Source organism: Eptatretus burgeri, chromosome 11 (assembly GCF_056783735.1).
Source record: "Eptatretus burgeri isolate ZD-2024b chromosome 11, Ebu_testis_v1, whole genome shotgun sequence".
In the NCBI taxonomy this organism is placed as follows: domain Eukaryota; kingdom Metazoa; phylum Chordata; class Myxini; order Myxiniformes; family Myxinidae; genus Eptatretus; species Eptatretus burgeri.
The window spans coordinates 17,857,277-17,883,500 of NC_140971.1; the positions used below are offsets into that span (position 1 = coordinate 17,857,277).

At 46.1% G+C, this 26,224-nt stretch overlaps 2 protein-coding genes across 3 annotated transcripts in view; one reads left to right on the plus strand and one right to left on the minus strand.

The window, feature by feature from the left end:
• The first annotated feature begins 1,472 nt into the window (after positions 1-1,472).
• On the plus strand, positions 1,473-14,502 carry LOC147016590 (homocysteine-responsive endoplasmic reticulum-resident ubiquitin-like domain member 2 protein). Of its 2 annotated transcripts, XM_085845405.1 has the most exons (8): positions 1,473-1,734; positions 1,819-1,896; positions 2,142-2,305; positions 2,608-2,724; positions 3,544-3,852; positions 3,981-4,059; positions 8,365-8,468; positions 13,654-14,502. In XM_085845405.1, the coding sequence occupies exons 1-8, from the start codon at positions 1,609-1,611 to the stop codon at positions 13,664-13,666; spliced, it is 990 nt and encodes a 329-aa protein (XP_085701531.1). In that variant the 5' UTR covers positions 1,473-1,608; the 3' UTR covers positions 13,667-14,502. The 2 variants fall into 2 exon arrangements, with proteins under 2 accessions (XP_085701531.1, XP_085701530.1); XM_085845404.1 differs by lacking the exon at positions 8,365-8,468 and having other exon boundaries at positions 1,474-1,734.
• LOC147016591 (lysosomal protective protein-like) overlaps positions 14,457-26,224 on the minus strand; it is a 52,963-nt gene continuing 41,195 nt past the window's right edge. The window contains exons 12-15 of the mRNA XM_085845403.1: positions 19,053-19,128; positions 17,317-17,406; positions 14,931-15,035; positions 14,457-14,700 (exon numbers count right to left, since the gene is read on the minus strand). Of these exons, the coding sequence (XP_085701529.1) occupies positions 14,617-14,700; positions 14,931-15,035; positions 17,317-17,406; positions 19,053-19,128 (355 nt within the window). The 3' untranslated portion in view covers positions 14,457-14,616. The remainder of the gene's footprint in view (positions 14,701-14,930; positions 15,036-17,316; positions 17,407-19,052; positions 19,129-26,224) is intronic.

The following is a 26,224-nucleotide window of genomic DNA, read 5'->3' on the forward strand; positions in this document are numbered from 1 at the left end:
CTTCCACAGATCTGGTGTCTCTGTTCCCCACTGTTTTGTCCTTCCCACTCCCCCCTTGCTGTGTGTTGTGTGTTAGCTCTCATACGAGCCTGACAAGGGATACAAAAAAAAAACAAAAAGCAGAGAAACTCGTGGCAGCATTAACAGAGATAAAAACGAGAATTGGTTCGCCATAACCCATGAATAGATCATGTTCTTAATGCTTGCTATAATTGGATTTATGACAATGTTGAATGCCCCAATCCACACAATCTTATCTTTAACCAATTCCCCAAACCAGGAAACTTATGACTGTATACCAAAACAGTATTTCTATATCCTTTTCCTTCAAAAGTTAAGAGATTATTCTTTCTGCACACCCTCAAGTTCCCCAATCAACAGAGAAATCAAGGTGATCAGCAACATCGATCAGAGGACCGATCTCTTCCCTCACAAACCTCACGAGAGTGAAGAGCTCTGTTTTTGGAGGAGAGAGACAGACAGACAGACAGACACATCCTTGTGGTCTTCGGCTGGGACGGGGCCACCAGAACGTCATCTCAAACAGGTCTGAATCCCCTCCCCGCCCCCCATTTAATTTGTTTATACCCTAGCACATAATCCTTTGTTATTTGGGTTCCCACCACCTCCCTTGTGTTTAAATTGGGATATCTGGTGGAGTGTTTATTTGTGTTGTCTTGGTACCTGTTTGCCTTTCCCGAATCATTTCTTTCCCACCGCATGTCAGCGGGATTTCCTGTGGAATGTTTATTGATTTGTTGTTTATCCTGTGTCTCTGATCCCGAGTAAAGGATTTGTATTCATTCCACTGTGCTCAATTGTGTATGCATCTGCTTTACCTTTGCATTGCTGGATTTGCATACTGTGTGTGTCGGTGAGTTTGGGTGTAAATTTTCGTCGCCATTCGGATGGAAACTCCGCTTGGTGTAGTCTGATTGCTTATAGAGCGCGACCCGCACACAGAGAACAACCTTCGGAGAAACAGACCGTACCCCGAGTCCCTTACCAAGCGGCCAGGTCGTAACAAACACACAGTGGACATTGGAAATTATTGAAACAATCTATTTGGATTATTAAAAGGACAACGTGATGGTCAAATTCCCCTATATTTGCGTACGTTATAAATGGACGCCCCTGCTGCTTTTTATCTATTTTACGAGCATCGCACTGATGAACGTAACGTGTCCTCAGCCCGAACTAAACTAACTTACAAGCTTTCACTTTGTGATTGTAATAGTAAATATTAAACCTGCGAAGTGAGAATTATCTCCCTCGAAAAGAAAATCATCATTGGAGATGAATGGGTGGAAAGATAAACAAGAGAATAAGATGTTCCGATGAGGATCCGGGAACACACTTTGTTTACAATCATCGATGCTGCTCCGTCATGAGAGTTGGCGAATCAGAGTTCGGAGCACGTGCTCAAGCATTTCGGCAACCAATGCTCAGACGCCACAGCTGGGCTACGTGGACGCTTTGGGTTTAAGAGGGAGGAGGCGGTAGTGATCGTCATATCTGGACTGTCACGGTGGTCTTTCAGGGCTTGAGGCTCCCACTTTCCCGTTGATAAATAATCCGTTAATAATTACAATAATAGTGTGATCAAGCATGGGAGTCAAACTCATTTTGCGCTCACCGAGCCAGGCGGTGAGTGACTTGCACGTTTCCTGCCCTGCAGGTTGGTCCGTGGTTCAGCTCAAGGAGCATTTGGCGAACGTTTATCCTGGGCAGCCGGTAAGTCGTTTCTGGTTGATTTATTCCGTCAATTATAAGCGCTCGAGTTGTTGAGTTCGTGATCTAATAGTTTGTCTTTCCCAGGCTCCCCAGCACCAGCGTCTTGTACACTTGGGGCGACTCCTCTTGGACCATGCACGCCTGGACGACCTTCTGCCGAAGGTGTGCACAGCCTCAGACCCCCCCCACCCAAATATCACCACCCTTTCCCCCCACCGACCCATCACCAGCTCCTCACCACCACCCCCATAATCTTCCTCCCTCCTCCCCCCCCCCCTCCACACTGCACCACTGTTATGACCCAACAGTAAACATTTTTTACATTCCTGATGTTGAATAAGCTTCTGAAAAGCAAATATGTTGTGTGTCCCAACCTTGAATCAAGTGGTGCGTGCCTGATCGTACAGGGAGAAGAAAACCACGTACTGCATTTGGTTTACACACAGCCATTAGGCCAGAACCAGCCACAGGGGTTGCCAGAATCCAGCACTCTTGCACCAGGGCTTCCAGTCGATGGGTTGAGGCAAAGGACCTTGAGTCAAGACCACACCACACAGCCTGTCACAACAGGGTGAGTTGGCTTTGGTATTGATTTGTGCCACTTGGCACCAGGTTGTTGGTTGCGATGCAACTGGCAATCACGGATTGGCTGCAGAAGAGAAATACATGCAATGCTTCGAAATGTAGAAAATTATTTCGTCTGTCCAAGGTCTATGGTGATGTTTGTAGAAGCGTGTACATGGAAAGATTTCAACCTTGAGATTGGTAGTGTTTGGAGTATCTGCACATCAGTTGATTGCTCAACATCTGATAATCCTGTTAACTGTCCTTGACTGGTGGTACAGCTGTGTGTTCTCATGTCCTTGCCCACAGGAACATGACCATGCAGGGTGACGGTGCAGCTCCAGCCTTTGGCAGTCCCTATTCTATGTACTCACCCAGCATGGCCTGGCTGCAGCATGTGTATGCACAGCAGTATTATTTGAGATAGTAAGTTTGACATGTTCAGTAAACGGTATCTCCTATGAATAGGATTGTTTGCAGTGTTCTAAGGGTCTTGGAAGTGGAGTTTCTAAAATGTATCGCATGTGGGACAGACAATGGGAGACGTCAATGGACGTATTCACTAATTGCAAGGACATTTACTGCATGTAGGATATGATCCTGGGCTCACAACGTGAGTCAGGGATTCAAACAAAACCAGGCCAACCCAAACACCAATGGTTAGATGCCATGCTTTGGCTTAAATCTTCTCACCATCAAGGATCTTTCGGAAGATGGTTTCAACTTGGATTGTGCAAATGGTGCACTGTTACATTTCAGCCATTAAATCTGGGTTCAATTTCCAACTATAAACTGTAGGATTTGCTTTTTGCATGCAGGGTGTTGCATCACAGTGCAACATTACTCAGATGGATGTTGAGCCAGGTGTCTTGTCTGCTAGCATTAGCTATGGACTTTGAAGATCCCAGTGTTTCATGAAGAGGAGGTGAGTTGTCACCAGCACCCTGAACAAAATTCTTATCCAAATTGGCCCCAATCAAATGTCAGTCCTGGTCAGCTGGTTCGTGAAAGACTTCTGCAAACCCCTCCCAAACTTTGGGAATAATTGGGTCTGTGAAAGATGACTTGTGCTACTTGATATGGTTAAACATTCATAGTTGAAGATGCTTTTTCTTGTACAGCAGTATAATTATTTGTTTTATGCATCTCATTCGAACATTATAAAATATATTGGTGGAAAGTGTTAATTTTAAATGTACAGCTGAATATGAAACAAACTAAAGTGTTCTCCATGCATTTTATCAGTCAGGCCATGTCTGCAGCAGCACTGGAACAACCCTCACCACTTGCAAGCCAGGAAGTTCCAGAAACAGCCAATCAGGGTAGAGCGGTCACAGTGGGGGAAGAAGAGCGGGCCAACGGTGACAATCGGGTTGATGGCCAAGGCAGAGCCGCGCAGGAGGGGCATCGAGATAATGATGAAGCTGCAAACCAAGACTGGCTCGACAGGGTGTACTCTGCTTCGCACGCGTTGCTCCTATTCAGCATTTTGTACTTTTATTCGTCCCTGAGTCGTTTTGTCTTCGTCATCTGTGCAGTTCTCATCATCGCCTTGTGAGTGTATACACGGCCTTGCGTTGCAGCAGATATTTGCCTCTTCAGGCAGCACTCATTGCTTACCTGTAGCAGATGGTCTTTCTGTGCTGTGTACAGACGGATAATATGTGATGGTTTGCTCACAGGCATCAAAGGGGCTGGTTAGGCCATCGACAAAGGGCTCAAGGGGAAGTGAATGCTGCCGTTCAACTTGCTGCACCCCAGGTAAGTCACCAAATGGTGTGGGAAGGAAAACTCCCCCCCCCCCCATAGTCTGAGGGAGAGTGATCCTCATGCAAAAGCAATGACCCCATTCTTCCACCTTCCATTTCTCTTTAACAGTGTGTATACAGTAGTTATGCAAACAAAGGTAACTGCTTCACCAAAGAAATGAATCCAATTTGAGAAGCTGAGCTACAATCGGTGTTTAAAGTTACAGAACCCCATCCAAGGATAAGATGAGGGAGAGGAAAAAGACTATACAGTATAGGCAATCCAAAAATAGATATTCCATGTTAACATGAGTTAAGTTAACATGAGAACGTATTCAACGTACAAGTACTCTTCCCTTCCCTAATTTCAACATACTGTACAAGTACTCCTTCCTCCCTCCCAAAGGTAGCTCATTCCTTCCTGCATTTACAAGTTTTCTTTCAATGACATACTAACAGTTCCACAATGATAAAACATCCTCAATATGTACTTTTACCCCTTAAGGCCCAGTCACACCTTGACGTTTTAGCCAGCAATGGCAACGTATTAAAATGTATGTAAAACGCTGGCTTACGTTGAACTTTTGATGTTTTTTTTCGGATTTCGGACGTATTCGGATGTATTCATAACGACTTGGTCTTAAGCATAACGTATTAGTAACGGACACAGAACGTTTCGTTGTGTTATAGATAACTTATACCAACGAATGCTGAACCTGTTGTCGGCCTTCACAACCTATGCCCAACGATAGTCTCACTTATGCATAGCGTGCTGCACGTATCGCCGACGATCACGTGGCCTATCCTAATTAAAAGGCTGCCGCACAACGATTCAAATCATAACCGCTGCAGAAATGGAAGTGTCAACATCGCAGTCACACCTTGGCGATCTTGCCAGCGCATGCCGACCTCTGAAAAATGCGTCTAAAACGCTGGTACACGTCGAATACGGTATGGGTAAGTTTGGTATGCGTGAATAAAATGCTAAAGTACGCTATCATACGTCGTAGTAAGTGGAGTACGTCTTGTAATTTTAAACATGTTGAAAATTTTACGACGTACTTGCCGTATGACAACGCTCCACATGCGATGGGAATAAGTTGTACGCACGATATGCGATCGTTGACACACAGACACACGTTACTTGTACGTTACTCATAAGTCGAAACGCATCAAGGTAATGGTTAGCGTCAGTGTTCCAGACTCCCGTTTTTTTTTTTTTCTTTGGTATGACGGTGTTCAGTGTACAGTGTGGTTATGATTTAAATCGTTGAGTGGCAGCCTATTAATTATATTGTATTATAACCGCACTAGAAATCGGAGTGTCAAAATCACCATCATACTGAAGGAAGGAAGAAAAAAAAAAAACTAAAAGAAAAAAAACCAGGGAGTCTGGAATACTGACGCGAACCATTTCCTTGATGTGTTTCGACTTATGAGCACCTTACAAGTAACGTGTGTCTGTGTGTCACCGATCGCGTAATGTGAGTACAACACGTTACTCATAGGTTAGAAATAAGTTTCGGGTACGCTAAACATTACCTCAATGTGTTTCGACTTGTGTGTCGACGTGTCAACGATAGCGTAACGTGCCTACAACTAATGGCCAGCGTTATGCGGAACGTGTGAGTCATACGCTGGCATGTCTTAAAATTTCAAGCATGGAAAATTTGAGGACAACCAAAAAGTACAACGACGTATGGCAGTGTTTTTCAGCGTGCTCTCAATGTTATCAAAACTTACCCATAACGTATTCGACGTGTACCAGCGTTTTAGACAAATTTTCCAAAAATCGGCATAAGCTGGCTAAAACGTCAAGGTGTGACTGGGCCTTTAGATTCTTCTGTCTTTATCAAAAATTAGAACTGCACTCAGTGGAGTGCATACCTCCACCAGGCTGAACAGTTTACATTTTGTATCCCACTGATGGGCCGGATCTGGATAATTTTCTGAACCAAAATCTAATCCACTTGTTCTTGTCAACGAACCAACTCATCCACCTAGTTTTGTCATAATCCATCCACAACGTTTTTTTTTACCTCTGCCCTCGTTTCTCTGTCTGAGTTGGATATCTCAAAAAGTTAGGGACTGGTTTGGACAAAATTTGGTGGACAGGTTGGGTGTGTGCCAAGCACAAGCAGATTATACAAATTTAGTTCGGCTGGATCTGCATCCGTACCTTATCGGTGGATACAAAACATAAACTGTTCAGCCTGACGGTGGTATGCACTCTGCCAAGTGCTGTTCAAGTTGAAATATTGTGCTATTTATCATTTTTGACTATCTCTCATTGGTGAAGAATCACTTAAAAAGTTCCAGTTTCCAGATCTTCACCAAAATCTAATCAATTAATTTGTCTTTGTCACACACCCAACCTGTCCACCAAATTGCCCAAATCCATCCACAACTTTTTGTGATGTATATCATTTTTAACCTATCTCTAAATGGTGAAGAATCGCTTGGAAAATTCTTGGATCCAGATGCAGCTTCAGATTCTCGCCAAAATCGAATCGATTCGTCCTTGTCGCACATCCAACCTGTCCATCAAGTTTTGTCCGAATTCATTCATAACTTGAGATATTCTGCTCATAGACTTGAAAACAACCTCCGTCCACCTCCGGTGACGGAGGAATTATAAATGGATCCAGAATTGAACCTTGTGGAACTCGACTACCTGCCCCCATTTCCACTGTGATTGTTGTCTTTCATTCTCCTGTTCCTGAACCAGTTTTGTGTGAAAATTGTTGCCTTGCTCTCTGTGCTGCTTTCATTTTTAACCACTAACTGCCTATGTGCCACACCTTTACAGCTTTGTGCATGTTGTCAATCTGGTTTTCGGCAAGTCCAAGTTAATGTCTCCTCTGAAGCAAAAATTCATCTTGATTGAAATATTGCAAAATATGTCATTTTAAAGCTAAAATTCTGATGTTTATGGTCCTTATAAAAATACATAAAATGGGAAATTAACTAATGCAAAGGTAATATTTTACATAAATAATTAATTAGCGTGATGTACGGGACATTGTATTTCTTGATCTGTAATTTAAGAAAAAATTATGTTGAGGACGGAGTACTGGAATATTTTGAACAAACATTTTCATTTTGAAAAAAAATTAATTATGCTAATTACACCTTGTCCAATATGTAATATCCCATAGGTTTTTTATTTTTCAATCCAACTAGGAAATGAGTCTTTTCAAAAAGAATATATTAGGTGACGTTCTAATTTATGGTAGTTCTTCATTAAAAAAAATTTAAAAACGAAATTTCCATGGTAATTATATAATCAGATTTTAAAATGTGACATACGGGACATACGAGTTGAAAACCACAAGTACGTAAGTGAGGCATCAAAATGTGAAGGAAGTGGTTCCACAAGAAGCATATTTGCCATTCCAAAAGGTCTGAAAACTGAATAGTCCCTTGGAATTTACTGGAATTCAGTCCCTTGACCTTTCCACCAAACCTTTGAGTGGGGCTTCTGAATTATGTTGATGCAATTTCTGCTGAAGGCTCGGGTATTGATAGCCAATCCACAAATTGCAGTTCTGGAATAATCAAGTTGAAGGAACAGTGTAGTTACCCATCTTAATTTGTACAACCTCAGTTTACAAGTTGTCTGCACCTTAAAACTTATTCATTACTGGTCTGATGGAGTTGGAAGTCAATTCAAGAACAAGTTTTGTTTCACACATATGCCTTTTCATGAAAAGGACTTCAATGCCACCATAGACTGGTCCTTATTTGACACTGCGCATAGGAAAGGGAGCAGTAGATGTAGTATATGGCACAGTTAAAAGGATAGTATGGTTTGCCATTCTTCACAACAAAGTTATTGTAGCAGATGTAGAGACATTTGCAAAGGTTGTTGAGGAACTCTGCAGGGAGATCAAAGTGATGTTTGTTCCTGCTTCAACCATCAACGAATGAATTTGAGAGACATTGGAAAAACTGCAAGGCACTTCCACACGCACACAAAAGATGCATTTTGTTCATCCTGCAGATGCATCTACAATTGCAGCAGAAATAAATACATCATTCTCACCTCATGCAGCTTAAAAAAAAAAACTATCAGCTGATACCATGACTGTCGACACAGGCACCTGATTATTTTTTATATATGTATATATTGTTATGGAAATGGCCCTTCGTATGCCATTAAATATAGGATTAGCCCAGATCCCCCATTAAATGCATGTTTAGCCAGGTTTTTTGGTAATTTGACGTTGCATGTGTGGCGGGAGGTGTCGGATGCATGTTTATTGTTCGCACAGTGGTGGTGGTCTTCCTTTTCTTCCTTCCCCTCTCCGAACGATAGGCCCCACCCAGTCGGCTAAGGGGGAGTGGCCTGGAGAGGGAGGTGGAGCTTGGGGAAGGAGTTTGTCGGCTTCGTAAAGAGGTGCGCCCCAAAAAGAGAAAGTGGTAAGAAACAGAGGACGGAGTTGAGCAGTTGGGCTTTGAGGCGAGCGTGCGCCGGGAAGGCAACAGAGAAACGACGGTGTCGAGGCACGATCTGCTGGATGAGCAGTCGGTTTTTGGAGGCGAGAAGAAAAGGAAAGCGAGTGGTGATTCTGCCAGGAGAGAAAACTGAACCTGAGGTTGAGGCGGCAATCTGCTTCGAGAGGACCTGTGTAAGTCTGGAGTCAGCTTCAAGAGGAGGTGATCGACAGGTTCAACCTGCATCTAACGACGGAGCCTCTGACTGTCCTGACTGACCTCATGGCTCGACGACGTCTTGGAATCCCATGGACCCAGCCTGCTGGAGCCTGGCACCTCGATTTGGACTTGTATGCTGGACCTTCTGAGAAACCAGCTGAAACCCATCATAGACCTGACGGTCTTGTGCCGTTGACCTTACGCGGGGTCAGAGCGCACGGAGGCCGCGTGCGGTGCGACAAACAAGGGCGAGCGCCATTTTGCCAAGCAGCGTGCTCGAGCTTGGTGTTACGCGTATGATGTGGGCGGTGCATTCGGCTGTTCGCTCCTGCAGTCAGGGGTGCCGGTCGAGGCCGTCCCCTCCTGCCTCAGCCCCAGCTCGGGTATCTTTCCCCCACCATCGTCGAGCGCTCAACATGGCGAGCAGCGACCCGAGTTTGGCGGTCGCACGTCCGTCGCTTTCTTTCCCACCTCGTGCGGGGGTGGGGGGGGGCACCTGTGCTCCGTGTGTCCCATTGGGGGTCGATACACATTATATGATACATGCATGGCACATGCACATGATTGCTCTTGACAAACACACACATGACATGTGATACGCACATGATTCACACGGTATATGCACATGGTACACACATGTGACACACACGCATACGTGATACACGCATGACATGTGATGCTCGCATGGCACACGCACGCGTGATACACGCATGGCACACACATAACACATGATTCACATGGTGTACGCACATGATTTGCACGGCACACACACGATACACATATGGAGCACACATGACTCACACATGATACACGCGCATGATTCGCACGATACACGCAAATGGTACACGTATGGCACACACATGTCACACGTGGCAAATGGCACGCACGTGACACACACGTGATACACATGGTACACGCACATGATTCGCATGATACACACGTGACACATGTGATACATGCGCATGATTCGCGTGGTGCACGCACATGGTGCACATATGGTACACACGTGGCATACACGTGATACACACACGGCACACACATGATACACATATGGCACACACATGACCCACACACATGACTCACACATGATACACGCGCATGATTCGCACAATACACGCAAATGGTACACGTATGGCGCACACGTGGCAAATGGCACATGCGTGATACACACATGACACACGCGCATGGTGCAGGCACATGGTACGCATATGGCACACGTGATACACACATGGTACACGCACATGGCACACACATGATACACATATGGCAGGAATCCTGGAGGTGGCACTACATGATACACATTTTACATGGATAATTTGCATCTCCTCATCTCCCCCAAGACCACCGGTAAAGATAAAAACACCCCCATAATTAATTGTGGGTGACAACGATCGGGTCTTTTGGGTCTTCCAGGTATTTTTGTTCTTTTGGGTCCTATAACGGGGTCTTTTTGGACGTCAGGATCATTTTGGTCTGGGGGGGGGGGGTACTTGGATCCTTTGGGTACTTCAGGTTAAGAGGCAAAAATAACAATGCAGGTCAAGCCAGATACAATCTGTGACTTGCTGCAGGTAACACGTAAACCTGTACTAACCTGTTTCATGGTCGGGTTGTCGGCGACCAAATCGTCCCCCACCAGGTTTTCTGGTGAGGAGGGTGTATGGGTATGGACACCCAGCAGGATTAAAAACAAAACCTGTCAAAGGGCAGAGGAGCTCCTTGAGCCAACCTCCATCCATTTCTCATGCCCAACTGTGGCTGCAGATGTCCTCCTGCAGTTTGGTTACTTTTTCTGAATGAGGTTGGTGGTCAGATTTGCATTCCAGCCACCTTGAAACACTTCATTCTGCAAAACCCACAAATGCAAGGATATCTGAAAACTCACTTCATGGGAGTACCTCCTGCGCTGCTGCCCTGTGCAGAGCAGCTCACCAGATGATAGGATTGAGGCAAAGCCTTCGGGACCCCCATTCCTTGATAGTAGGAAAACTACAGGGTAAACCTCCCGGGTCAGATTACGGTGGTGTGTAGCGGAGGTGCCATCCACCAGACGGCGGTCTCCTCGAGTTAACCTGAGGTGGTCCCACAAGGTGGGTGCATGGATTGTCCTATCTCTAAGATAGGATGATCACCTATCTAATATCATCTGAGCTCAAGCATTTGAACAAAAGTATTGCAGCACTCACTGATGTTCAGAGACTGGATAGTGCCGAGATCATGGTGGGTGGTTACACCTACTATTGGTTGGTCTCGCAGATAGTTACCATGCCCAAGAAGCTGACTCCAATGATAATTGAGGTAACACCGGTCAACAAGCGTATGAGATGAAGGATTCATCACTCCTTGGGTGTTGTTTCCCTGGTCTCTGGATATGCTCTGACTGAGGCGAGTGATCTCACTATGAAGGACGCATTCTATGCCATGCTTGAGTCTGTGGTTGATCAGTGCCCCAGACGAGATACACTTCTAGTCTTGGGGGATTTCAATGCATCAATTGGAACTGATAGGCATGGTTATGAGACAGGTGTTGGTCCCCATGTGTCTGGAGCTGTGAACCAGAATAGCACTAAGTTCCTTGACATGGACTGAGGGTGGATGGTTTCAGTGCCCACAGGTTCATCGCTGGACTTGGTATTCCAACGCTGGCGGTGTGGCAAAGGAGATTGACCATGTGCTCGTTGATGGTCACTGGAGGATGATCCAGAACTGCAGGGTCTACCAGAGTGCTCAGTTCCTCAATTCCGACCACAGGCTTGAAACAACTCTGAAATTGCAGCTAAAATCCAGGAGAATGGTAGAATCCCAGCTGAGGCTGGATGTTGACAAGCTCAAGGATGAGAGGGGAGCTGAGGAGTTTGCAAACAGGTCGAGTGGGGATTTGGGAGGTCTTTGTGCTTTTGGGAATCCTGAAGAGTTGTGGAGTGCCTTTAAGCCCACCGTCCTTGATGTTGGTGGGTGTCTTGGAACTCAACGTAGGGCAAAGAAGAATTTTGTCTCTCAAGGGACCCTTGATACCATTGACCGAAGTCACAGGGCCAGGCTTAATGGCAGAGATGAGCTGTTCAGCGAGCTGAGGCGTAAAGTTGTACATGCACTAAGGGTGGACGAGGAGGCCTATGTGCGAGGATTCTGTGAGGGGGTAGAGCATCACTTGTGGTTAAGTGATTCTCGTCCTGCTTACAGGGGAGTTCATGCATTGCATTTCTCCAAACCCGTCCCTCGGTGTATTGCAGTTAGAGCGGAGGGCGATGGGCTCTTGACAGGAGTCCGAAGTGAAAGCCCGCTGGGCCAGTTACTTTGATCAGCTGTACCAGGCTGATCCACCAGTTGTGGAGTTGGATGTCAGAGGTGTTACTATCCCGATTGCTGACCCTCAAATTAACTGTGATCCACCTTCATTTGTGGAGACAGGCTGTGGTGAACTGGTTGAAATGCTGTACTTGTGTCATTGCATGCAGTCCTGTGCTCTGCCTGGAACATAGGCATCATCCAAACTGACTGGGAGAGGAGCCTTGTTGCCTTTCTGGAAAGGGAAGGATGATCACCAGGACTGCAACAACTACCGAGGGGTGACGCTGCTCTCGGTGCCGTTGCTCGAATAATTCTTGATTGGGTTCACCACCATCTGCTTGAACACCAGCGTTCACACTTTTCAGCGCTTGTATGGACTGGATTCTGGGGAGGATGTTAGAGAGATCAAGCTGTGGTGCATCATTGGGAAATGTCAAGATTTCTGACCTTGAGTATGTAGATGATGCAGTCATCTTTGTAGAATTCTGGATATCCTTTTGGGGACCTCGAGATGCTAAATGAGGAGTCGGAGCCACTGGGTTTATGGTTTTCCTGGGTCCAAACTAAGATCCAGGCTTTCAATGACATATTGGATGTTACTATCTTGTCTGTACCAGTTTGTGGTGAGGATGTTCAGGTCAACGAGAGATTCACTTACCTTGGCAGTGATATCCATGTCTCTGCTGGCTGTGAGCCAGAGGTCAATAGACATCTGGGTCAGGCCTGGGGAGTCATGGATTCACTGGATCATGGGGTGGGGCGCTGCCAGTACCTGTGCAGGACGACAAAAGTCCGAGTCTTTTTGGTTAAGGATTTCAGGTTCCACTTGTGGGTGATGTCAGGTCAGCTGTCCAACCAATGGGTGAAGAGTGGACATGCATGCATAATCACAAACACGTGCTCCATTATTATTGGTAACGTGGGCATCACAACCAAATTGCAAGACAAGTCAAAGGCAGTACAGTTCAATTTTCTTCAGCAGGTCAAACTTGGAAAAAATTGTCAGCAGTGGTCGTCAGACATTCAATCAGTGAACTAATCTGAAGTATTTTACAAATCGCTTAAAGCTCCCTCTCCAATCTCAGCCTCACTGTTCTCTCTGCTTGCACTGAATGAGAAGATAATTAATTATTTTACTTGATTTGTAATGCTTGATTGTATATTGTATTGATGTACCAGGAATATAAATTTCTTGCCCTTACAAATTCAGTCTTAATGATAAATTTTTGTTTAAACAATCCATTTCTCTCTGGTCCTGCACATCACAGAGCATATTAATTAAAATGAAACCTTGTAAATGGAAGTGTACAACATTGATGTTTGCATTCAAGAAAAAGACCACAACTAGCCTTCAAAACTGCAAAACAGATTCTCTGATTTGTCTTTTGTTTTTAATCAAGACTGATTTAAAGGCTCTGAATAGTCCTATAAGTCACATGTCAAATAGCTTGGACCTGCTCTTTTGCACTTCTGTTATGGCAACAGCAAAAAAGGTGAAGACTGCAGATTTCTGATCTGAATATTTTTACCATGTGTACATAGGAAGTTGATGCCCCCTTTTTCAGGACCAATAGAGTAAATTTTGATACAAAGCACAGCCTTTTAAAATCGAATGGCATTTTGTAAGCATTCTTAATGTCGGTGCAATCTCTATCTCCAGGAGGCAGCGGTAGTTGTACCTGGAAGGCAGGAGCGTGTGCAATATGAAGTCCCACTGGAGAATCGGAGGGCTGGCTTTTTGGTGTCCACTCGCTCATTCTTTGCGTCCTTCTTCACATCTCTTCTCCCTGAACCACCAGCTGCGAACTGAAAGCTGTTTCTCATGGGACTGAGTGGACTTGTGGCCTTGCTCAAGCTTCCAAACAGTTTGTTTTGTGGATAATCATTTATAGCCAAAATGAAGTTGAGCTTTTCTCATGGATGACATCCATAGACAGAGACGAGCCTTTAGCCATGCTCTTGCCACATACCTGGCACCCCACTACAGGTGATTGAAAATTGATGCAATTGAAGATCCTTTTTGGGAAGTAGGTCGTGGTACTAGCCTGAGTTTGCTGCTAAAAACTAACCTACTACCATTGGTTTTAATTTTGTTTTCTTTCACCAGTATCATGGCATCCAAGGCCTACCTCCCAGTCGGACCCCAGTTGTAAGGGGTCAGACTCACTCCAATACCTGCACCTTTTGTTGAAATAGGGTTGGGCTAGAGGCTATTTGAAATGCTCACCATAAGGGGTACTCGCCCCTGCCCTGTTTTTAGCGTTTTGGGCCGAGCCTGCTTCATACAATTCAAAATACTCATTCCATTTGAGTTGGACATGATTTATTATACTACTCCTTATATGATGACATAAATTGTTGCACTAAAAATCTGTTTATTTTACTATTGGTTAAAAAATTTTTTTGCTTTGAATCAACATTTTACTGTGTATATGTATAATATACGAAAATGATAAAGAAAAGTAGATTTGTTGATTTTAATGTGTAAATTATATTCAGATTAACATTACCTGGGCATTGAGTTTTGTCAACCACAAGTGCAAACAAACATACCCCAAATTAAACTGTTTCACTTGATCAAAACCACAAACAGAACAAGGAAGAAGGAAAGAGTACGCTCCTCTCAGAACGGCTGGTTCTTCAGGAAGTGTGTGATCATGTAAAAGGCAGGCTGCGGCTTGTTCTTTGGGCTCATGTGACCAGCCCCCTGGAGAACAAGAATTCATCAAGTGATGATCTTAATGGCTGTAAACCAAAGCTGAAAGGTTCGAAAATGGAGTTTAACGAGTGACAGCAAGTGCATTGGTCCTTGCACTTTTAGGTTATGTGTAGTTGTTAGTAATGTTCATGAGAATTGACCTCTGACCCCACAAGAAGATTCACAAATATGCCAGCATTTGAGACTGCTGCTCACACTCTTTTAAACGAGTATCTTACCTTCAGGGTGAGGAAGGAGAGGTTTGTGAAGTATTTCACAAACCCCCCAATTTGTCTTCCTTCGTGTTTGTCCTCATAATACCATGGATGATAGCTCTTGAGTAACTGAGGAGTAGGTGAAGTGACAGCAAGACTTTAGTGCTCTACCTTGAAGCACCAAATAAAGATTGTAACATGACTTGTAAATAGCCATTCCGTGCACCTGGGCAAACAGGTACTTTCATTTGTTCATGCTCAAAACTCAAACTTGCATTGCGAGCCCAAATATCTGGCAATTGATTTGATAAGCAACTGTTTGGGGATAAATGTTCAATCAGCACTTCATGGAAGATCAATACAAATGTCAAGCTACTTTGAGGGTCAATGACAAAAATGTAATAAATGGATTTGTTGCTTGGAAGGAAAAGAAAAATCAGGTTCAAGAACACCATCTGAAGTCCCTCGATGGTATTCCATTGGCATTAGCTTGCGGGTAGAGTTTATCGACTGTTGTGGAAAAACATGGAACTTGTCGTGAATACCCAGATATTCTCAATGATGGGTGTGGGAGGACTCAGTGAATACACCCAGGAAAATGTAAAACACCCTAATTTAAAAATTACTTTCAAAGAATAAAGTGTTTTACATATGCACATGTGATGCTTTACAACCAATCGTGGACCCACAACAGTCGAAAATTTGTGCATTCACAAAATATATCGGAAAACTCAGCAGCACCACATAGGTTCTCCTCCATGTTATGCTTTCTTGGAGGTGCTCTGCATACACCTTGCTATGGTGTTTTTCCAAGGCACAAAATAGCAATGAAACAATTCCTCCAGATTCTTTACAGGGGAGTCCAAACCAACATTGGCTAAGCAAGTGCAAAAATACGGCAAAGGCCTCTTACTTGTGATATAATTAAGGCCTCTGAAGTGTCACTCGTAACACCCTCTCCCACCACCACCAGATGTGGCGCCACACGAGACACTTCTGCAAATAATTTGTATGGGCCCCACCTTTAGAACCCTGGAGGGGGGATGGGGACTAAGTTTGTTCCTCTGGCAGGTTTGGTTCAGATTGCATAAGTAACAACCCAATGTATTGGCCACAGACAGACTTAGACACACCAAATTGCGTATTTTAGCATGACTAGTGCATGCCCGTACTTGCGTGGCCATACGTGCAAAAAAACAAGAAACTTTTAAACCATGTGCCAGAAACAACCACACAGGCCGTTCCTTCGCTCTCGCGTGGCCGTACCTGCGTGGCCGTACGTGCAAAAAAAAAAAAAAACTTTCAAACAATCACACAGGCCGTTCCTTCACTCTCGTAAACGACGACTGGATTGGGGCATTGTGTTTATCTCTCTATAATTTATATATCGAGAAATCGAGAAAGTACAGAAATCTAGAAAAAATACAGAAAGTCGTTACCATCCGGAAGTCAAGTCCTCACTGTCTGGAAGTTCGCATATCGCACTTACGATTTTTCGCAATTTAGTTTTAATGGCCAATTATTCAATTAGCACCAATGTATTTTGCCTTTTCGCAATGTCATCGCAAGGAAAAACACAAAGAGAAGAGAAAAAAACCCAGAAAAAAAAAACGTACGTGCATGGCCATACATGCAAAAAAAAATAAAAAAAAACAACTTTCAAACAACCACACAGGCCGTTCCTTCGCTCTCGTAAACGACTGGATTGGGGCATTGTGTTTATCTATAAACGCGTATAAGAAATGCAGAAATTATTAGAATACAGTAAGTCATCACTATCCCGAAGTCCTTACGTTGTAACCCGTAATGGGGAACACGGCTGAGAATCTCTTCCCCCATCGGCCACACCTACGCAGCACCGTGTCCTGTCATTGGTTGGGAAATAAATGGCCATAACTTGGGAAGCACTTGTCCGATTAATATCAAACCTTGAAAAGGCACATACTCAGGTCCCCAGCAATATACCTGGCAAGTTTCAATTAGATCGGACCAGTGGTTGTCGAGAAACAGCGGTCACAGACACACAGACACACAGACCGACAGAGATTTCTGGAATTATACATAGATGACAGCAGAGAAGAAAAAAAAAATCCCCATCGGTTGGCATCCATGGGGAAGAGGAAATTAAAATTCCTCCTTAATTTCCACATCGAGTGTAGAGAGAAAAGTGACAGCTGGTACCCAGATTTCTCTGGGAAGTGACGTTACCTCCCTCAATCTCATTGGCTATGTTTGTATGAGAGTCAAATCTGGTGTTGTCTCATGTATCAATCTGTATGTATTTATAATTTGCATCACAGCTCCTCCATGAGCCTGAGAGCCTGTAAAAACAAAAATGATAAAACTCTTGCCACATTCCTCGACGACGTCAATCAACCTGCACAGACTCGTGTCTGCGACCATTGTGTACCTTCTGCTGCAGAGATTCCACAAACCACTGATCCCCGAGGTAGTTGCACATCATATCCTGGTCACCATTGTAGAGGAGGATACGGTATTTCTGAAATCAAAGCAGCAAAATGTATGTTAGATTGACTCAGACAGATATCACATCCTCAGCGTCAACAACCTTTGTTGTCAACCAACAAATAACAACAACCAACATCCGGACAAATCTCACACTCTCACTATGTCTCTCCGAAAGGACCGTTTAACCCCCCCCCCCCCACCGACTTTCTCAACAATCCTCTGGTAGAAGTCCTTTCTTTCAAGCTTCTGAGTCTCACTAGCTGCCATGACCTTTCCTGGGAAAGCCACATTTCCAACCTCGCCTCCAAAGCCAGTCGCCGACTGGGAATCCTCCGTCGTGCAAAGTCCTTCCTCGGCCCACCTGAGCTCCTGACCACTTACAAAGCTTTCGTCCGCAGCCTGATGGAGTACTGCTCTCCCCTCTGGGCTGGTGCTCCTGCCTCCCACCTTTCTCAGCTTCACGCTGTGGAAACCAAGGCATCTCAGCTTCACGCTGTGGAAACCAAGTGTCTCGTGTGGCGCCACATCTGGTGGTGGTGGGAGAGGGTGTTACGAGTGACACTTCAGAGGCCTTAATTATATCACAAGTAAGAGGCCTTTGCCGTATTTTTGCACTTGCTTAGCCAATGTTGGAGATGGAATCATTAGCATCTCCCACAATGAGGCTGAGTCTTTGGGCGTCTCACTCTCTCACCGCAGGCTGGTCGGTGGTCTTTCTGTCTTCTACAGTCTCCTCTACAGCCTGCTCTCTCTGCGATTTGTCCCCACTGTGGTGTAGCCATGCCCACGGGGAGGGGCATGATGATGATGCATGATGGGCGTGATGGTGGAGGAGTGGCCGTGGGGTTCGGCGAGGGATATGAGGTGTGCACGCCGTCTGAGGCGTCGTAGTAATTCTGGAGTCGGCCGGCTCGTGAGTGTACCGCGTACGGAATAAAGGAGAGCCGCGGGCACAGTACGCCCGCGCTCGCACTCGTGCAACACAGCCCGGCTCGACTGTTCCTCCGCTTCGTGTCTGCCTGCTAAGTATCTCCCAGTACAGTACAGTACACCCACCACATTTCCACAGGGTGCTCGAGGTCTGCCAACAATCCCCTTCTGGTAAAACTACCAAAATCACGAATGACTGCTCACCTTCACCCTTTCATTCCTCTTTTTTCCCCGCCTTCGGAATAAACTCCCTCACTCGATTCAATCCCATTCTTCCCTCCAGGCCTTCAAAACAGCTGTTCAGCACCACCTCTTATCATCCCCCATCCAAATCCTCGATCTTTTCTACCCCTGTTAATCCACCCAAACCCACCTCCTTCAAACTCCCTGCTTTCCTTCCTGAAAGTCCCTGTAATGTCCATCTTGTATTCCCCATGTTCCCCGCCCTATCCCTCTCCCTTCCACAGATCTAATGTCTCTGTTCCCCACTGTTTTGTCCTTCTCACTCCCGCCCCTCTTGTCTCATGCCCCTCCTTGCTGCGCGTTAGCTCTCACACGAGCCTCTCACACAAGGCATACAAAAAAAAAATAAAATAAACATTCCACAATCGCAAAAAAATTAAAATTTCACTCAAAAGCCATCTCACACACCCCCTTGCAAGAAGCTCCAATTCTTTGCTTTTTCGAATGGCTAAAAAGAGCAAGCAAGCTAAGATGGACACAATACGAGTCATTAATGAGGCCGACCTTTGTTTTCAGCAAGCTCAGGTGTTGAGCTCGCATATCCTCGTATTGCCACACAAAGTTGCGATGGACATCGTCACTAAAACACACGGATGGAGGAGAAAACGATTCTTAGAACAACGTAAGTACCAACAAACAATTTTGAGAAACGAAAAACTTGAATTTGAGACAACTTTTGGGAACCACAATGAATAACGATCATTATTTTGTCGTAATGTTGAACGAAACCACAAATTTCTGCATTTCTCACATGTGTAACCTCAACCACATCACAAACACTACTTTGAAAATGCATAGGCCTATCCTTTTCAGCATCGAAAATGACAGTCATGAAAATACATTTAAATACAGCACCAACATTTTTTGTCAGGTCAGGTCAGATTAGATCTGTGACTTGTAGATCTGTGGGGGGAGTTTACAGGAACCATGTAAACCTGCACTAACCTGTTTCATGGTCGGGTTACACTGAACAACAAAAATCTTTTACTGGAGATGTGTAAAGTGATTTAGACTAATTTGGGTACGCTGATTTCAAAAATCATAACCGTTTTGCTGTATCACGTCAGGATTTTCAGTAACAGAAATATTCCCATTGCCTAGAAGTCAGGATTTCAATGAAATTTACAAAAATTCATTTATTCATTTATTTCATCATGAATGCTTCAAAATTATAGAAATTACAGAAAAACTCCACTAGAATGTAATTAAAAATGCTTTAGGCATTTGGCTTTGCGTTTGTGCTGCTCTGTGTCAGTTTCACGATGCAGGAACCAGCAGAAATCGCCCATCATGTTCGGGTTGTGCCGCCCTTGGTAACGCGTCTCCATGAGTGAAATCTCTTGGTGGAATCGCTCGCCGTGCTCGTCCGAGACTGCTCCCAAGTTGTCAGGGAAGAAGTTCAGGTGCTGGTGTAGGAAATGGATTTTCAGGGACATCCTGGAGCCAAGTTTCCTGAAGGACTCCAGCAGCTGCTGCACTATTTCTTCATAGTTGTCCGCGCGCTCGTCCCCCAAGAAGTTGTCCGTCACAGCTTTGAAGCTCCTCCACGCTGCCAGCTCTTTGGGGTTTAGAGTTGTCGGAAAAGTTTCGTCCTTCATAATCTGTCGGATTTGCGGTCCAACAAAGACACCAGCCTTGATCTTGGCCTCCGACAAGGTGTTGCCAAACTTTTCCTTGAGGTATAAAAACCCACGCCCATTCAGATCCATTGCCTGTACAAAACTTTTCATCAAGCCGAGCTTTATGTGGAGTGGTGGAAGGAAAACCTTGGCTGGGTCGACAAGGGCGACATGCTTCACGTTGTGTCGACCAGGTACATGCTCTTTTCGCTCTTCCCAATCTTTCTTCGTCCAGTGATTCTTGTCGTCTCTGCTATCCCAGAGACAAAGGAAGCACATGTATTTCGTGTAGCCTGACTGCAGCCCTAACAACAGCGCCACCACTTTCAAGTCTCCGCAGATGTGCCAGTTGAAGTCATTGTACTTGATGGAATCAAGCAGCTGCCGCATAGTCTCATAGGTCTCTGTCATGCCGAACGCATGAGCCAGTGGGACTGATGGTTTCTCGTTGCCATTGTGGAGCAAAACAGCCTTCAAGCTGTTTTGAGGCGCCAGTCTGCAGGATCGTGATCACACCCAAGTTCTTTCAACAGACCGTTGATGTCACTGCAGAATGTCATCGTGTCTTCCATCTCAAAGAACTCAGCCATGTCTCTGTGACGTGCTCTGAACAAGGATATCTTGGTGTTAGGTTCAAGTAGATTCCACTGCTGCAGCCTTGATCCAAGCAGCTCTGCCTTCGCCTTTGACAGCGAGAGATCTCTTACAAGATCATTTAAGTCTCCCTGGTTCAGAAGGTGTGATTCTTGAGTGTCGGGTTCAAAAGGTTCATCATCACCATCCTCTTCACCACTGCTTACAGCTATGTTCTGATCAGTTGGAGGTGTTGGAACGGGGTTCTCGTCATCATGAGGCACAGGTTTACGAGCAGAGACGCAGTCAGCGTACTTGATGTGACCTTTATTCTTCTTGTTGAAGCCGGCGATGCTTGTGCAGCAGAAATAACAATCATCATGATGATTCTGCGGCTCACGCCATATCATGGGCACCGCAAATGGCATGCTCGCGCGCTTGCCCACCAACCACTGAGTCAAGGTTGTGTGACAGCTTGTGCAGCAGATGTGTGGTGCCCAGCTCTGTTCTTGGTCCCCAACCTTACACCCGAAGTAGTGAAAGTAGGCGGCCTTCATTTTCACTGCTGTAGATATACTTCGCTGTTGATCTTTTTTGGTATACCGACCACAGACATAACAGAAGTTGTCAGGATGATTGGTACAGGAACGCCTACTCATCTTTATCTGATAGAAAGAAATATAACACAAGTTAACAACAATTGTACGAAATAGACATGTTAAAGACATATGTAAATTTCATTGAAATCCTGACTTCTAGGCAATGGGAATATTTCTGTTCCTGAAAATCCTGACGTGATACAGCGAAACGGTTATGATTTTTGAAATCAGCGTACCCAAATTAGTCTTAATCACTTTACACATCTCCAGTAAAAAAAAAATTTTGAAATTTGTTGTTCAGTGTTATCGGCGACTAAACCGTCTCCCCCACCAAATTTCTTGGTGAGGAGGGTGTATGATATGGACACCCAGCAGGATGAAAAGCAAAACCTGTCAAAGAGCGAAGGAGCTCCTTGTGAGCCAACAGCCATCCATATCTCGTGCCCAACTGTGTCTGCGGACGTCTTCCTGCAGTTGGGTTACTTTATAAAAGGAAGTTAGTGGCAGGATTTGTACTCCGGCCACCGAAAAACCCTTCGTTCAACAAAACATACCAAAATAATTTTTTTTTAAAAATCTGAAAACCCACTCCGTGGGAGTACCTCTTGTGCAGCTGCCCTCCGCAAGGCAGCTCACCGGATGACGGGATTGGGGCAAAGCCTTCGGGACCCCCAAATCTTTGATGATCGGAGGGAAACCACGGGGTAACATTCCCAGGTCAGATTGTGGGAGTGAGTGTCAGGGAGGTGCTGAGGTGTCGACCACGAGATGGTGGTCTCCTTGGTTAACCTGAGGAAGATCACCTGTCTATGTTATCATTTGGACATCGGTATTGCAGCACTCTCTGAGGTTCGGAGACCGGATTGCCGTGAGATCATGGTGGGTGGTGGTTACACCTACTATTGGTCTGGTTACTCTGATGGTTACCATGCCCAAGGAGTTGCTGTAGATGTGTCTAATAAGCTGACTCCAGTCAACGAGGGTATTATGAGACGAAGGATTCGTCACTCCTTGGGTGTCATTTCCCTGGTCTCTGTGCATGCTCCAACTGAGGCAAATGATCTCACCGTGAAGGATGCATTCCATGCCACGCTCGAGTCTGTGATTGATCAGTGCCCAAGCGAGATACTCTTCCAGTTTTGGGGAATTTCAATGCATCGACTGGAACTGATGGGGATGGTCGTGGCACGTGTTGGTCCCCATGGGTCTGGAACTGTGAACCAGAATAGCACTAAGTTCCTTGACTTTGCAAAAAAGTCATGGACTTAGGGTCACTGGTTTATAGTTTCAGTGCCCACAGGCTCATCGCTGGACTTGGTATTTCAACGCTGGCGGTATGGCAAAGGAGATTGACCATGTGCTCGTTGATGGTTGCTGGAAGATGATCCAGAACTGCAGGGTCGACTGGAGTGCTCCGTTCCTCAATACCGACCACAGGCTTGTAGAAACTCTGAAGTTGCAGCTAAAATGCATGAGAATGGTACCATCCCAGCCTAGGATGGATGATGGCAAGCTCAAGGATGAGAGGGTATCTGAGGAGTTTGTAAACAGGCCGAGTGGAGATTTGGGGGGTCTGGATGCTTTGGGAGATCCTGAAGAGTTGTGGAGTGCCTTCGAGACCACTGTCCTTGATGTTGCTGGTGGATGTCTTGGAACTCACCGGATGGCGAAGAAGAATTTTGTCTCTCAAGGGACACTGGATTTCATTGACCAGAGTCACAGGGCCAGGCTTAATGGCAGAGCTGAGCTGTTCAGTCAGGTCAGGTTCGTCAGGTCAGGTTCGATCTGTGACCTGCTACAGGTACCATGTAAACCTGTACTAACCTGTTCCATGGTCGGGTTGTCGGCGACTAAACCGTCTCCCCCACCAGGTTTTCTGGTGAGGAGGGTGTTTGGATATGGACACCCAGCAGGATTAAAAACAAAACCTGTCAAAGGGCGGAGGAGCTAATTGTGAGCCAACGGCCATCCATATCTAGTGCCCAACTGTGTCTGCGGACGTCCTCCTGCAGTTGGGTTACTTCTTATTAGGAGGTTGGTGGCAGGATTTGCACTCCAGCCACCGTAAAACGCTTCATTCCGCAAAACGCAAAAACGCAAAAAATCTGAAAACCCACTCCGTGGGAGTATTCCTCCTGTGCAGCTTCCCTTCGCAGGGCAGCTCACCGGATGATGGGATTGGGGGCAAAGCCTTCTGGGACCCCCAATCTTTGATAGGAGGGAAACCACGGGTAACATCCCTGGGTCAGATTGCGGGAGAGTGTGTCGGAGTGGTGCTGGTGTCGTCCACCAGACGGCGGTCTCCTTGGGTTAACCTGAGGCGGTCCCTTCGGGTGGGTGCCTGGAATGTCCTATCCCTAAGAGAGGATGATCACCTGTCTCTGTTATCATCTGAGCTCAAGCGTTTGGACATCGGGGTTGCAGCTCTCTCTGAGGTTCGGAGACCGGATTGTGGCGAGATAATGGTGGGTGGTTACACCTACTATTGGTCTGGTCGCTCTGATGGTTACCATACCCAAGGAGTTGCTGTAGCTGTGTCCAATAAGCTGACCCCAATGATAATTGAGGTAACACCGGTCAACGAGCGTATTATGAGATTAAGGATTCGTCACTCCTTAGGTGTCATTTCCCTGGTCTCTATTTATGCTCCGACTGAGGCGAGTGATCTCACCGTGAAGGACACATTCTACGCCACACTCGAGTCTGTGGTTGATCAGTGCCCCAGACGAGATACACTTCTAGTCTTGGGGGATTTCAATGCATCGACTGGAACTGATAGGGATGGTTATGAGGTGTGTGTTGGTCCCCATGGGTCAGGAACTATGAACCAGAATTGCACTAAGTTCCTTGACTTTGCAAGAAGTCATGGACTTAGGGTGGCTGGTTCATGGTTTCAGCGCCCGCAAGCTCATCGCTGGACTTGGTATTCCAACGCTGGCAGTGTGGCAAAGGAGATTGACCATGTCCTCATTGACGGTCGCTGGAGGATGATCCAGAACTGCAGGGTCTACCGGAGTGCTCAGTTCCTCAATACTGACCACAGGCTTGTTGTAGCAACTCTAAAGCTGCACCTTAAATCCTGGAGAATGGTACCATCCCAGCCGAGGCTGGATGTTGCCAAGCTCAGGGATGAGAGAGTAGCTGAGGAGTTTGCGAACAGGCTGAGTGGACACTTGGGGGGTCTGGGTGCTTTGGGGGGTCCTGAAGAGTTGTGGAACACCTTCAAGACCACCGTCCTTGATGTTGCCGGTGGATGCCTTGGAGTTCACCGCAGGGCAAAGAAGAATTTTGTCTCTCAAGGGACACTGGATACCATTGACCAGAGTCGCAGGGCCAGGCTGAATGGCAGAGCTGAGCTGTTCAGGGAGCTGAGGCGTAAAACTGTACGTGCACTGAGGGTGGACAAGGAGGCCTATGTGCGAGGAATCTGTGAGGGGGTAGAGCATCACCTGTGGACAGGTGATTCTCGTCCCGCTTACAGGGGAATTCGCGCATTACGTTCATCCAAGCCCATCCCTCGGAGCACTGCAGTTCGAGCAGAGAGTGGTAGGCTCTTGACAGAGGAGTCTGAAGTGAAGGCCCGCTGGGCCGGCTACTTCGAGCGGTTGTACCAGGCTGATCCCCCAGCTGTCGAGTTGGACGTCAAGGGTGTTACAATCCCTGTTGCTGACCCTCGAATCAACTGTGGTCCACCATCGCTTGTGGAAACACGGGCTGCGGTGAACCAGTTGAAACGGGGCAAAGCTCCAGGGATCTGTGGCATCCATGCCGAACTTCTCAAGGCTGGTGGAAATACTGCACTCGTGTCGTTGCATGCAGTTTTGTGCTCTGCCTGGAACACAGGCATCATCCCAACTGACTGGAAGAGGGGCCTTGTTGTCCCTCTCTGGAAAGGGAAGGGTGATCGCCAAGACTGCAACAACTACCGAGGGGTGACGCTGCTCTCAGTGCCGGGCAAGGTCTTTGCTCGGATAATTCTTGATAGGGTTCGCCACCATCTGCTTGAGCACCAGCGTCCAGAGCAGTCAGGCTTTACCAAAGAGGTCAACGATTGACCGTATCCTTGCACTTCGTGTACTCACCGAACGCAGACGAGAGTTTCGGCAGGGGCTGCTTGCAGCCTATGTTGATCTCTGTAAAGCGTTCGATTCAGTGAATCGGGATGTCCTCTGGAGGATTCTTGGTCTTCGTGGGGTGCCACCGAAACCGATCGATCTGATGTCTGAACTCTACTCTGGTACTGAGAGTGCTGTGAAGTGTGGTGGTACCGCCTCTGACTTATTTCCAGTTGTTACTGGAGTTCGTCAGGGATGTGTACTTGCCCCCACACTTTTCAGCACTTGTATGGACTGGATTTTTGGGAGGATGTCGGAGAGATCAAGTTGCGGTGCATCGTTTGGCAATGTCAAGATCTCGGACCTTGATTTTGCAGATGATGCAGTCATCTTTGCGGAGACTTTAGACATCCTCTTGGGGGCCCTCGAGGTGCTGAATGAGGAGTCGGAGCCGTTGGGATTACGGATTTCTTGGGTCAAAACAAAGATCCAGGCTTTCGGTGACATCTTGGATGCTGCTGTCCTGTCTGTGTCTGTTTGTGGTGAGGATGTTGAGGTCGTGGATAGATTCACTTACCTTGGCAGTGATATTCATGTCTCCGCAGGTTGTGAGCCGGAGGTCAATAGACGTCTGGGTCGGGCCTGGGGAGTCATGGATTCACTGGATCATGGGGTGTGGCGCTGCCGGTACCTGTGCGGGAGGACGAAAGTCCGAGTCTTCAGGTCCTTGGTACTTCCAGTCTTGCTCTATGGGTGCGAGACTTGGACTTTGACCAAGGATCTGAGACGGAGACTTAATTCCTTTGGTACCAGGTCTCTTTGGAGAATCC